We start from the raw sequence: 14,663 nt of genomic DNA, 5'->3' as shown, positions 1-14,663 counted from the left end.
CACCAGTAAGCAGTGCACGGGGTCCCCCCTTAGATCTGTGTCAGGTGCCTGCAGCAAACGCCAGTCTCGGCCTTTGTTATACGTGATGAAAGTCTTCACTTGGTTGTCAATCTTCTTGTTAGCCAAGAACATTCCCTTTATCCCTGCTACCTGGGAAAAATTGACATGGCTGAAAAATACATCAATTTGAGATGGGATATATTTATTTACTTTACAAAAAAAAAAAGCAGATTGTCCAATTCAGCTGTGAGCACTTGTGGAGGAAGGAGAGGGTGGGGATAGTGGAGATGTGGTAATCCTCAAGCAGAATGATTCCCTGAACTGTGGGACACACGGCAATAGGTCTATGCCCCTTATGGTATGGCTATTGTATTGTAAATTTGATAGAAGCTTCTTGTTTCCTCTCAGGTAAGTTGGTGGTATCTTACAGTTGCCTAGAGTTAAAATCTGGTGCTTTCATTTGTGGTGCTTGGTAAATGATACATAAATAGGACTACTTTAAGTTTATGTTAGGCATAGCACCCATGGTCTTAAATACTTTATCTCATTTAAACCTCTTGGCTAAGTATCACTTATTCTATTTCATATAAGAGGAAACTGAAGCTTATCCAGGTAAGGTGACTTCTCCAAGGTCATGCTACCTAAGGTCACACAGATAGTAAGTGGCAGACCTGGAAATTTAACTCTGCTTACGGCTCCACAGACCATGCTCTTAACAACTGTCTAAACCCTTGAGCTATTTACAGCCTTAGGCAATTGGAAAAGGTCAGTTAAAGCCCATGATCCAAATTCTATTGCTTTTTCTCTCCCTCTTTTTTCTGTAAAAAGATCACTCTATTAAGTCACTGAAATACACTGAACAAAAAAGAACAGCTTTTAAATATAAAGACACAGTGATTTCCCTAAACTGTCAAATCATTCCCTCCTGCATTCCTATAGCACCTTGTTCCCACTAGAAACAGTCCTTGTTAATTCCTTGGCTCTGACAATATGATTGCCTTCTCTCTTCCATACTTTAGGAAAGAGGTAATAATTGGTAAGTTGACAAACTGCAATAACAAATCATTAGTGTGTACCGTATTTTTCAAGTGTTTTAGAATGTATTAAATCCACTTATACTTCTTTTATATTCTACTTGGAATTATGACAACCCAGGGAGAGTGGTGGCCAATGGGAGAAAGGTCTGAATGTGTGGAACAGCACATTCCAGGGCTGTGCACAAGCCACCTCCCTTAATGTTTGCAGTAACCATGAGATAGAGTTATCGGCAGCCATATCTTGAGGATAAGGAAACAGGAACCCAATGAGTGGCTTTGTGAAGCACAGACTGGGCACTATGCCCAGTGCATAGTGTTTTCATATATAAAATGTAGTATTTATACATAAAACATAGTGTTTTATATATAAAACATCCGACACTCACTACAAACCTGCCTAACAGCTAGGACCTGGGTTCTATGGATGAGGAAATTGAGGTGTAGGCAAATTTTAATTGCTTATGATGACAGAGTTGGGGTTCGCATGTAGATCTGTCTGACTTCCAATGCCCTTTTAACAAATACAGCTCTGAATTTCTCAACTTAAAGATGTTGGGTTTCAATCAACAGAATATGTACATTTTTACCTTGGCTTTTGACACAGTCAAACCCCATTAGTTTGTACCTGCTGATGTGGCATCTGGGGTAATTTAGAGTTGGGCCAACTTCGTACTCCTTTGGAACGACAAGTTTGTTAAGCAAATAAATGGTATAAATGAGTAGCTGGGAGGAATACTTTGAACTACTTAGGAAAACAAGCCTCATTTCGAGAGCAAGCAGACAATTTCTTCTGCATTGTTGATTCTCGACAAATGCGGAAGACATAAATTCCAGGAGCACTGTACCTCCCGACAATGGTACGTCAATTACAAATAATATTTAGTTATTCACTATCCCAGCTCTACAAGGACTGCTCGCCAGGGAACCCCATATTGGTTTTGCATATGTTCCAGAGGCTGTTACACGTTTAAATATGACTAAACTGCCAGTTCTTTAGAAATTAGATTTCATAAATCAGAATTTTCACCAAGTCCTATTTTCCCTCCACAGCATACTCACACATGAGAAGCAATGCTGTCTTAACCACGCGACACTCTAGGTTACAATAAGTACGGAAAGAATAAAACGATTACCTATTCCAGTAGTTTCATTGCCCATTTGCCTTCCTGCCCTCTCCCTTTTTTGGCAAGAGTGTCAGAACAGGGTTATATGTGTTTAGGAGCTGGTTCATTTGATTTGCAGAAGCGGTGACTTTATTGGCCCCCGACTGCGTGGCATTATCAAATGCCACTTGAGCAGAGAGCTGCGTTTTGTAATTCATCTTTGGCAGCTTGGCCTTCAGGTTTATCTTGGGGAATAAAAACGTGCCAAGGCAGAGGCAACGTGTGGCAATAAGGGACGGATCTGGAGTGGGTCTGCTGATTTTCCTCTTGTGGCCAGGGCGCTTTATCTGTACAAATCCCATTTGTGGTGTCTTTTTCATTTGTCTTGCTTCTTTGGTCTGCAGAGATGGTCACCCCTGCTCTTAAGTTTCTTGTGCTCATCCACTGCTCCTTTTGCTCCGAGCCTGAGAAGCCCATCTCTGTGTGTGTCCAATGCGTGACACGCTTTCCTCAAGGGCTCTTTCATGAGGTCTCATGCTACGGTTCTTGCAACCGCTACCCTCTTACTTTGGCTATCACTTTGGAAATCAAGGGAGTGGTGTTAGTGCCCAAAATATGGAATGTGTGTGTAGTTGTACGTACAACAGTGCGTCTGGGGTTCCACTGAGGATGGGGGGACATGTTTATGTTGCGAGAAAACCTCCCTCAGTATTTACAGTATGTGCTGCTTTGGAATGAGGTGGGGCTGAAGGATGGAACAGGACAGGAAAAAGTAATAGTCCCAAGGAAGACATGCCTTCACATGGATACGGTTTCTGAGGAAGATGTTCCCCTGTGGGAATGACACAGCTCACTGCTGGGAGTTCGTCTTCCTTTGGGGAAAGACCTGTTACGTTTTCTACCTTTCTGAATTCTGCACAAAAATGCTGAGTGTATTGAGAAGCCACTTATCTTTCTTTGCCTTGCATATGGGGAATTTGATACCAGAAGTCTCAAAGGTAATCAGTTATTATTTCTTCTTCTCTAATATCATATGAGCCCAAATACCATTTTGATTAGACTTTAAACATGAAGTGTTACAGCTCAAACCTCAAGCCGACACAAAGCACATTGGCACATTCATTGTGCCCTAGGATGATAGCTTTGGAGGGCCACCCTCCCTTCTCTTATTTTACTCTCCTTGTTCACATAGGCTGTCCCCAACTCCCCTGGATAATATCCAGAAATGTTTCTACCCAGGCATACCTCAAAACCCAGCTCCATAAGCTCTTTTCCCAGAAACCAAAACTCCTAACTGTCCCCAACTCTTCCTCTCTTACCTCCATTTTGTCCCCCAGATGACATCATGGCTCTTAACAACTGTGTAGGTTTTTAAGAGCATCAGTCTTCCCCCAAACTTCTCCAGGGATCCTTACATTCCTTACCATTGTACAGTCATCAGCACTTCTCCTGACAGATCTCACACTACAGTCTCCCACTCTAATGTAACTTTTGGATTATCATTCACTCCACCATACTCCCTCACGAAAATGAATATTAGAAGAGTCACTTTGTATAAGACTTATTTTGCTTTTAATAAAATAGGTAGTAAGAATTCTGCATGAGAAGATAGGACAGCAATAACACTATCCCATATTTACTGAGTACTTATGAAGCGTGAGGCACTATACGAAAGGTTTTGTAAGCATGAGCACATTAATCTCTCATGCACTCGAAATGGCAGAGTCAATGATGTCCTCATTTTACACGCATGCAAACCAAAGTTTGGATGGGGTCAGTTACTTCCCTAAGATCATTCTCCAGAGAACCTTATAGCTGGACTCCACTTCAATCTGTCTAACTCGAGAGCCCACACACTTAATGCTTTGGGCCCTACTATTTCTTCAAATTTCTCAGTCATCCTAGAGTATTCTGAGAGAAATGTCAGGGATGGGATGTCATACTTACTTGAGGCTACCTTTTATTCGTTCTTCAGTACGTTTCCTTAATAGTTATCCCATAAATATTGTTTGAGCATCAACTATTTATCATGCATTCTTCCAAGCACTGACGATAAAGCACCTAGAATGTCTAAGTAACTATATGTTCATTGAACAGATTGTTTTTGACAGTGGGAATGTGTTCAGTGCTGGGACTTGGGTTTCTTTGGTGATTTTAACGAAGAACCCTATATTCTTCCTTTGTTTTTTTAATATGCATCTCTAGAGGGTGCTCTTCTCTCCCAAACTTTCTTTCACATGTTGCATGTGGAGGCTAAGCTAGGAAAACCCTTGCACGGGAGTTTTTGCTTGTTTCTGACTCTACTGAGGATTGGGAGATGATTCCTCCTACCCTCTCTGTCTCAGACATTAATTACAAATCCAAAGTGTCAAAATTTGGAAAGAATAAAAAAAATATGAATCAACAAGTGTAGCTAGAAAGAGAACATATCTGTGACCATAATTTCTTCAGGCTTTGGAGACAGAATATTTTTCTGTTCTAAAGAGAGAACTGCAGCCAGGAGAGAGACATACTCAGGGAAAGCAGGGTCAGGGGTAACTCTGAAATCAAAGAGCCCACTCCCCCCGAAATGTCCAAGTGTTCTTTTCTTCCCTATTGCCTTAACCAGGCAACACTACCCTACTAAGGAGAGAGTAAGTAACCTTAAATACAATTAGATGGTACATTCTGTGCCCAGTAAGAAATATATCTTGGATAGGAAAGCATTTTTCTTCTCTAATTCCTATGTTGGATTATAAGAGGCAGCCTTTCCCTAAGAAGTCAAGGTGTCAGTACATCATTGCAACTGTTCGGCTTTCTCTTTTAAAGAGGTGCACTCATAGTGTGAAGAAGACACTATGTGTGCAATAGAACATGCGCTGCTCATTGGTTATGTCTTCCATCATGCCCACTGTGCCCACTCATGTATGCACACATTCTGTGCATCCCCAATTTGCCAGCCAGGTGGCTTGACTCCCAACACAGCCCTTTCCACTTGGCTGGGATAAACTGTCATTGCCCATTAAGCCAAAGTGCTCTTCATCATCATTAATTAATATTCCCTTCCCACAGGAGGATGGATATTGTTCAAAGCTGTCAGACCCCCTCTCATCATCCACACCAGACGGATACACTAGGAATCACACGTCTCAGACACACTCGTCATGTCTTTTTTGCTCTGGCCACCGTCAGGCATGCGGTCCTCTCTTACCCATCCCCACGTGATGCCCCTGGAGGGTTTGTGCTATTCAGGAATGACAGAATTTTAGAACACTTGTTTCTAGGCTTCTCTGAAAGAAACACATCCACCAGACAAAATTGGAAGGGACATGACAGTGCTGCCTGAATTTAGCTCTAACTACAGACTAAGGTGGTTCAGAAGGTGGTGAATAGGTCCAGAGAGATCATTTGCAGATCCTGAGTTGGCCTTTCTCCAAGACTGTTTTCTTTTTTCTGTCTGGTTTCTTCTACTTCTAGGTAAAGTCTAGTACTATTTATCCTACCTTTCAATGTCTTTTCTTAGGGATATTGCTGGGCCACAACCAAATACAAGCCCAAATCTTTCTAGAGACACAAATAGTTTGTTGTTAAGAGTTTGCATACTCTAGGGACACCTGGGTGGCTCAGTCAGTTAAGTGTCCGACATTGGCTCAGGTCATGATCTCATGGTTTGTGGGTTCGAGCCCCACATCGGGCTCTGTGCTGACAGCTCAGAGCCTGGATCCTGCCTTAAATTCTGTGTCTTCCTCTCTCTCTGCCCTCCGCCATTCATGTTCTGTCTCTCTTTCTCTCAAAAATAAATAAACATTAAAAAACTTTTAAAAAAGAGTTGCATACTCTAGGATTTAGATCTTAATTCTGCCACTAGCTTTGTAATCTTGCAAAGATGATTGCATTCTTTCTGCCTCTATTTACTCATGTTTAAAATGGGAGTAATTATAGTCCTAGTATCATAAAGTTAATGTATGGATTGAATGAGATAATAATGGGACGTTCTTTACACAGTGCCTGGCACATACTGGCCCCTAAAATATTATCCATTGTTATTATGAACCTTCATCAACAAAAATCCTTATCTAGCATTTTTGCTCTGTGGACAACTCTCCTGGTTCACATTTCTTGACTCTTTCAAATGTGGTACACGTTCAATGGCCAACTGACACTGAGGGAACATTCTAGCATTGCAGTGATTAAACCACGTAAGATGGTCACCCAACACTTGGTCCCCAGCACTCCCTACGTCATCACATACACACATGTGCTTCTAGGGCAGAAAGGGCCACATTTGTTGTAAGGTTCTAATGTGTGTATATGAACATAATGATTGATTTTAATGAGACATGCGCTTCCTTTTGCATTTCCCACAAAGACTCATCAACAGTACATTTCCTCGATACACGGACTCCTATTGTTACACATTACACAGTCGGCCTCTGCTGAAACAGCTTAAAGAGCAAACAGCAATGGCAGGTAGTTGGCATGCAGAAGCATACAAGCAACGGACTCATGCCGTCCTCCTCAGTCACCCCCAAATGTGAGCGGACGTGCACTCTATATATTCTGTCTTTGTTACCCCTACCTCATATGTTGCTCATCTCTGCTCCTTATTAATTCATTTACGGATTTGCTTACTTTTCATTTACCTCTAAGCACTCATCATTCACTGCAATTCTACTGGGAAATTCATGCTGGATGGCTTTCAGCTTTCTGCTAGCCAGAACAATCAGAGTTAAGGAACATTTGTGCCAGGTTCCACGTCAGCCAATATTCTTTCTATCTAGGTAAACAGCAGATACGGCACCGCCGTTCTGATCACATCAAGTTCAATTCAAGTTGCTGTGAACTGTCAGGCTAATAAAACCAAAGACTCTTCTTCCCCGGCCCCAGGACGCAGAACACCTTTACATAATGCAGTCACACCACCGCTCAAAGTGATGATAATAAGAGCCAGCAGTTTCCCTACAGACAGTCAACTGCAAGAGAGACACAAAGGGGAAACACAAGGATTAGCCAAGAAATGGTTTGCCGTGTCCCGAAGACACCCTGTTTCCTTTTCGCATTCCGTACCTGTTAGCAATGTTTGAATTCAGAAAATCATTCATGAAAACAAGTGTGAATCACAGAACATTGCAAAGTCATTCCTGTCCAAAGCTGTCATCTTTTCCATCATCAAGGGACCAATTAAAATGGTCTCTGTTTTGGCAGAAGACAAAATTTATCCAAAAACAAAACAAAACAAAACAACACAAAAAACAAAACAAAACAGAACAACAACAACAAACTATTCCACAATAGATTGAAAAGAGGGGAGCAGTTAATCAGAAAGGGAAAAAAAATGCAATCTGAAAACCAGAAAATATTTTCGGGAGAACAGGACAGAATCAAGACCAGGGAAACAAATTGGGTGATTGATCTGGGGCAGCTGCTTTGACTTCTTATGAGACTCTTGAAGCAAGCTATTTCCATCGTAAGTGCTGGATCAAGGCACGAAAATGAATGACATTTCCACAAAACACATTTAAAGTTTAAATGTTTGTACAGCATTTAGAAGTGAGGAAAGAAATGTGGCAATTTACGCTTGTTTATAAGAAGACAAGTAGTTGGTGTTCAAGAATTACTATGGCCATGCTAAGTGCAATATGGGAAGCAAGAGAGATCCAAAATAGTAGAAATGTGTTGGGTATTTAAACAATATGGGTAGATTTTAAGACTATAAGAATATAGACTTTAAGACTATAAGAATAGTCTTAAAGCTTAAGTCTTATAGCTTAAACTCATTGGACTATAATATTAATTATGCTATCTATAATTTGTTGAGCATTGATGTATTTCTGGAACCATTTTACAGTACGTTAAGATTAACACAAGTAATCCTCAGAGAAATCCTATCAAGTAGATACTATGTATATCTCCATATTTTAAACAAGGAAACTGAGGCTTGGAAATTATTGGCTTTGTCTCTAGAATACATACACATGGGTATAGCTAGGATTTAAATCCAGTCAACCTGACTCCAAAATTTATACTTTAAATCACAAATTTTATCCAACACAAATTTGAAACTAAATCACCAGAATATGTAAATATTTTCCAGAATACATTTTCAGATTGAGACTGAGATATATGATACTATATTTATCTGGAACATGGGCAGGAAACAAGTGGAAAAAAACTTGTGAATGTGTAAAAAAGTTTGCAGTGCATTTTTCTAAATATATACACACAAACTATGTCCCATGTTAGTCTGAACTCTGAATGGGACATACAGTTTGTTAATGCGCATTTATACATACAGAGAAGTTTAGATACTAGAAGAAAATCCCCAAGAGCCCCTAAAGGAAAAGAGAGGTAGACAGCATTAAAAAGAATTACAACAGTGGGTTTAAATTTCTTAAGTGAAATTGGATCCTTTCTTTGATATACTGGATATTATTCCCTTGCTTCTTGTTATTTAAGCAACTTCTTGACTTTCTGAAACTCATACTCAACCAAAAGATAGCATCATTATGACTGTACATATTTGAATCCATTCTAGATTTTTTTTCAGATAGGATATAGGTATATGATACAGACACTTCCCAAATTCTGAATACACTTTGTAATGGCTCATTATAACCCATTATAAATCTTTCATAGTGGAAGGTAAGACTGACAAATGGCTAAAATCCATCCCCAAATAGCAGCTTTCTTTCTACCTAGCTGTGCTTTAAATGGCAATTCAAGTGTTGGCATTTGTCATGAAAGCTAAGTGATCCAACATGTATGATTTTATTTTGTACCTTGGTCATTTTGAGAAGCAAAACGCCGTAGTTCTCTTAGGGAATTATGGTAAACTTTGTTTTTTGTCTTTCCTCTCCCCTCCCATTTAGGAGAGTAAGACCTACATGTTTGTCTCACTCACTGTCCCTCTGAGAGGATGACAATTAGCCAATGGAAGTTATCTAATGAAAAAGGTATTCAGGTCCAGGGCACCTGGGTGGCTCAATTGGTTAAGCATCTGAGTCTTGATTCGACTCAGGTCTTGATTGACTCTCACGGTTCATGAGATAAATCCCCAAGTTGGCCTCTGTGCTGACAGTGCAGAGTCTGCTTGGGACTCTCTCTCTCCCTCTCTCTGCCCCTCCCACCCCCTTTCCAAACAAACAAATAAATAAATATTAAAAAAAAAAAAGGTATTCAAATCCAATGGGAGCATCTTCTGATCCAATGCAGAGTTGCCTCTTTCTTTCTTCAAAGAGAGAGGGAACATGCCCACTACCCCTTTGCTCACATTGGGACACCGTGTCTGTCCTTCAAGATTATTTTCAAAATTCACATTAGGATCACTCTTGTTCAAACCTTTCAATTGTTTGACTGCTTCTCCAGATACTCTCTCTAGGTCTCTGGGACTACATGGCCTGTGGACTTCATGAAAAAATAATTTTTCCCACAGGTGTTCTGTAGATTAAAAATTAACCAACAAAAATCCTCTACAAATCCCTTCTTCTCCCGAATGGCATGAGGCCACGTAAGGAACTAATAATTAAGATGATCAAGGCAACAGCCAATGGTAGGCCTTTACCTCCAGTCCAGGCACTACAGGGGCTCAGGACTGCACATGCCTCGTGACATACCTCATAGAGGTCAATCATGATGTTTCCCTCAGGACCTCTGCTGCTCTGAACATTCTCCAAGGCCAGCGTGAAATAGACCCCACGGGTGTCTGAGATATAGAGGTTATAGGTGTCATTTTGGTTCCATTCTTGCACTGCTGCAAACACTTGATTCTCATCTGTGCTGATGACGTGCATGTCCTGAAGAAAGATACAGAGGATGAAGAGGTTCGAACATTAACATGGCATGTGTCCGAAGAGAGTGGAATCTAATGAAGACCAACAGGATAGGCACTTAGGCACTGTAGTGGAAGATAGAAATTTTCCTTGTGTATATTTGTGAACTAAGAATTGATTAGGTTAGCATTAACCATGTATTTCCTTTGTCATTTGTGAAGTTAAGCAGTAAGGCCATGAGAAAATAGGGCAGAGAAATGCTTGGTAGCTCATTTATAATTTAATTACTTCATTAGATAAATGAAGAATACCTTCTCAAATATGTATGACTTTGGAGAATCAGTCATCTTGATATACTTGCCAGGCACAGACATGGTACATGTTCAGAAGGCTTATGTGGGGTAAATGTGAGGAAAAGTCAGAGAGAGTGAGAAAATAGACAAGCCCTGTATCTCTCAGTGTGGTTCATGGGTCACCAGCATGGGGGCATCACCTGCAAGCTTGTCGGGCACACAGAATCTCAGGCCCACCTATTGAATAAAAAATCTGCATTTAAATAAAATTTTTCACTGATTCAGAGTTCTGTTTAAGTTAGAGTTAAAGTTCGTTAAACTTTAACTGTTAACATGTGAAAGTTTGAGAAACACTGCCCAAGGCTCAGCAACTCCCAGAAGCCCAGGAGGAAAACGTTCACCTGAGAACCCCAAAGCACTAGCTGTCATGTCAAGGAGGGCTCAAGCACTTGGTGGTTTATCTAAACCTTTACTCTGAGAAGTTCACTGAAAAACCTTAAGTGAGAGAGGGAAACAAGTAGACTGTTTAACTGATGACACTTTCAGACTCTGATAGTTCTGGAAGATAAAAATAAGGCAAAGATAGTATGGAGGCAGTGAGTAGATGTCCTTGGGGTGGGACTTCCAAATCCTTTCCTCCCCATTCAGAACTCCAGAGTAGCGGATATTCAGGGAGAGGCTGACATAAACCAAGGCTTGCTGTCTCCCGCGCACATGCTCTTGGCGGCCTTTCACCCTTTGCCCAACGCAGCAGACACTGGTATAACTCTCAAACACCAAAAACAGAAACAAAACGAAACCAAAGCCAGAATTATATAGAAGCACAAAGACAGAAGAACAATAAGGAAATATTCTTGGCCTTTGTGCAGCTTAATACTCAAATCTTTCCAGATGGATCATCCTCCATTCTTGAAAAGCTTCGGGAGATTGTTCAATGCTTTTTGGCAAGAATATCAGTGCTAGAAAATTCTACCTAACTTCTATCCTAAAGTTCTCCTTGTATACACTGACGTTCTTTCAATCAAACAAAGGCAATTCAGCTTGGATTCTGCTCTAATGTATAGGAACAAGTCTTTCTCCCCATTACCGGGATCACAGTGAATTCCTATGACCCCAGAAGGAAGAGATCCTCATGCAGACAGCTTCATATTCCTTCACCCCTACTAGGTACCACATGCCATACTCCAGAATTTGATAACGTTTTTATAAAAAGAATACAGAGTAGGAGGCCAAAAATGAATCCTTCCCATTAATTCACTGCAGGTCAGTAATGCAGACTTATGTTTTGTATGGAAGTTGGCCATTGCTTATATCAGCCAAATGTCTATTTCCATTTCTTCAGCTAACTGTAGCTTGATGTTCTTTGACGAACACCCTCATTGCTCTCCGAGAAATTTCCTCCCTGTACTCAGTCTTTGCTACTTTCTTCCACCCTCAGCACCAGAAATGAGCGTGTTGAATATGCAATGTCCTTGACCACAGTGGTTGGATCAGTGATGGTATGTAACAAAAAGCCAGTAAGACAGAATTATAGAATGATTGCGGCATTATTAGGAAAAAAAAATATATATATATATACACATACATATATATATCTTACTATTAGTTCATAAGCAGTAAGAATAAATAAAATAATAAAAAATAAAATAAAATAAAATAAAATAAAATAAAAGTAAAATTCTAGATCTGATGGAGACATATCTTAGGGGCAGGAGATGAAGACAGTCCTGAAGAAAATAGGCTCAAAAGAAAGAGAGGCCACATTCTGTGAATGTCTTTGAGTCTTTGATTGTGGACAGATAAGAAGCCTGCCCCACCTGTAAACCTTTCAGCTAGAGAGAACACTAGGGGGAAAAAAAAAAAAAGGTTAAAAGAATGGACTTTCAAGTAAAACTACTTGAGTTCAGATCTTCCCTCTGTAACTTAGCTGTGTGAACTAAACTCTGTGCCTCAGCATTTCTACCTGTAAAACAGAGATAACAGTGTGCCCTCCATGGAGTTGTAAGGATTAAATCAGTTACTAAGTGTTACACATTTATAGTGCCTGGCATGTAGCATTTGTTTCATACGGGCTAGCTATTTTCAGTGACACATGCCCTTAAATCTCTTCTGTTGACTAAGCAAGGTTGATTTGGCCTTTCTTTTCACCGCAAATGTTGGAGTGTTAACCAGTATACTTAATAAAAAGTAGTTCATGCAAGTATTTTGCTTCTTTTGAATGGAGGGGATTAGGTATGGAAATTAGCTCAAAGGCCATTCAACCACTGAGGGCAAACTTTCTATGGCTCCCCATTTCCTAAATTAGGACAAAGACCCAAATCCTTATTGTAGCATTTAGAATCCTCAAAGAACTACTCCTAATTCATGTTCACTCATCAGCAGGATGCAGTATTTTTCCTGAATTCATGTTATCATATTTAAACACAGATCTGGTCCCTCCATAACTACTTCCTACCTCTGTGCCTTGGAGTGAATTTGTGCACTGGTGAACCCCTGAAGTCTGGGTCACCACACACATCTCCTTAATAAATGCTAGGGACTAGATAGAGTACATTAACTGTACTATCCCACTCAGACAAATCTTTATTTTGTAGATTCAGAACTAAAACACAGTGCCTCAAGGTCACATAGAGAACCAGTCACATAACAATAACAAATTCAAATGGCTACCTCTAGATAAGGGCCAAGATCAGCTCTCTCTCTCTCTATATATAATCCAATTACAGTGAAGAGACTTAAAAAATGATGTTGGTCTTAGGTATTTGAATTGAAGGACCTGACATATTTCAATGGCATCTTTCTTTTTAATTCATGCCTATATTCTCCTCTATCAGGTAAATATGCTTTTTCTACCAGAATGGCACTTTATATTGAATGCTTTTACTGACACACAAACTTTTAGAACAAGAAGTAGCCTTTTAGATCTTCTACGAGAGTGTTTTCCCAAGTCTGTTCCATAGCACACCAGCAGTGTTGGACTTTTAATAGAATTTATTTTTTTTTTAAGTGGATCTCTTTGGGAATGTTTGATCAGTGATGAATTATATAGTTTTCTTGCTCAAAGGACATCCTAGAAACTTCGACACCAGTGACCTACCATTATTCTCAAGGCAAAGAACATAGAATGAAATTTAGGTTTCTTCTTAAACTCATTTGATCATAGAGCCAAATTTTCATGAGGTATCTCTAAGGATATTTGATTCAGAGTAACATTTATTTTATTTTAAAAATGTAAAAACAAAACAAAACAAAACAAAAAACCCAAAACAACAAACAAACAAAAAACAGAAAGAAATTGATAAGCCAGTCCATGGTTCCACAGCAAGTTAGTGACCTATGTAGGTCTGGAATCCAGGCCTCCTTCTGTGAATCAAACAGTCTCTGCACCGCCCATGCCCTGGGTGCCATCGATCTCCCACCACACAGACAACGAGATCTATACTGATAATAATATTACCTTGCTTTTATAGAGTATCTGTCCTCCAAAGTGCTTGAAGCACTTTCATATGTATTGCCTCGTTTATCTCTCTTGAGGGGCTCAGAATGAGCTCCAAGTAAGTTAAGGGAAGGAAACCTTCACTGTGTCTCCTGGTCTAGGGCTTTCATGCTTTTAATAGCAGCAGCAACATTAAAGTCTCCCCATCCCCCTCTCTGGTCATCATTACCATTATATTATTATTATTATTATTATTATTATTATTAACTTTTTTTAAACACAGTTCAGGGTAACCATAGTCTTTCAAGAGCTGATACAAAGGCAGTGGATGATTACAGAAAATTTGACATCAAAGTGCTGGTTTGTCTTGATTCCTTTGTTGCGCATGAAGCTTTGTTCCTTTCCAGCCAAGGCAGCCCTGGCTTTGATAGAAGGCCACGAAATACATGTGCCTTTCCCATAAATCACTCCACCCAAGCTGGGGCTTCTCTTTGAAGTTGTAATGGGTTGTAATGAGGCATCTCATTGCCTTAAGTAAACATCTCCTTGGACTACATAATACATTCATTTGCTGTACTGACTCCTATTTTTCCAGGGAAAAGCTAAATTAATCCTTGCATTCTACCCTCCTATCTCACATCAAGCTAGTAATGGAGCGTGCTCATCTGGGATAGCAAGGGGAGGGGACAGACAGCAGATTCAGGTTCAAAGTACAACTGGCTAGATGTCACTGGGGGCAACTGTCAATAGCAATCTATGTGATGGCCATGAAGAAGCAATGCAAAGTACGTGTTTTTCCTAACACTCCAGTGCCAGGTCTGATGCTCCTTTGGTTTTAAACTACCATTTCTGGGGCTCCTTGGTCCATGGTTTTTTTTTTTTTTTTTTCTTTTGATGGCCCTCCAGTATATCAAAATTTGTGGGGGATCTGCTATCTTATAATAGTAAACTATTCAATTATTTCAAGAGAAGAAAGGTATAAAGGATCCTAGTTTGGGAGCTCAGGGGAGTTCAGTGCTGGCCTCAGTCCTGCTGTAGACAGCATT

General features: G+C 40.0%; 1 protein-coding gene across 4 annotated transcripts in view; it reads right to left on the bottom strand.

The window, feature by feature from the left end:
- Positions 1 to 14,663, bottom strand: part of SORCS1 (sortilin related VPS10 domain containing receptor 1) — a 511,562-nt gene that overhangs the window by 107,840 nt on the left and 389,059 nt on the right. For all 4 annotated transcript variants that reach the window (XM_030335173.2, XM_030335178.1, XM_030335175.1 and 1 more), the window contains exons 9-10: positions 9,733 to 9,912; positions 4 to 150 (exon numbers count right to left, since the gene is read on the bottom strand). In XM_030335173.2, the coding sequence (XP_030191033.1) occupies positions 4 to 150; positions 9,733 to 9,912 (327 nt within the window). The remainder of the gene's footprint in view (positions 1 to 3; positions 151 to 9,732; positions 9,913 to 14,663) is intronic.

The sequence above is a fragment of the Lynx canadensis genome, chromosome D2 (assembly GCF_007474595.2).
Source record: "Lynx canadensis isolate LIC74 chromosome D2, mLynCan4.pri.v2, whole genome shotgun sequence".
NCBI classification, from domain to species: Eukaryota; Metazoa; Chordata; class Mammalia; order Carnivora; family Felidae; genus Lynx; species Lynx canadensis.
Note: the sequence above shows the minus strand (reverse complement) of the source record. Positions and strands in the feature narration are given on the sequence as shown.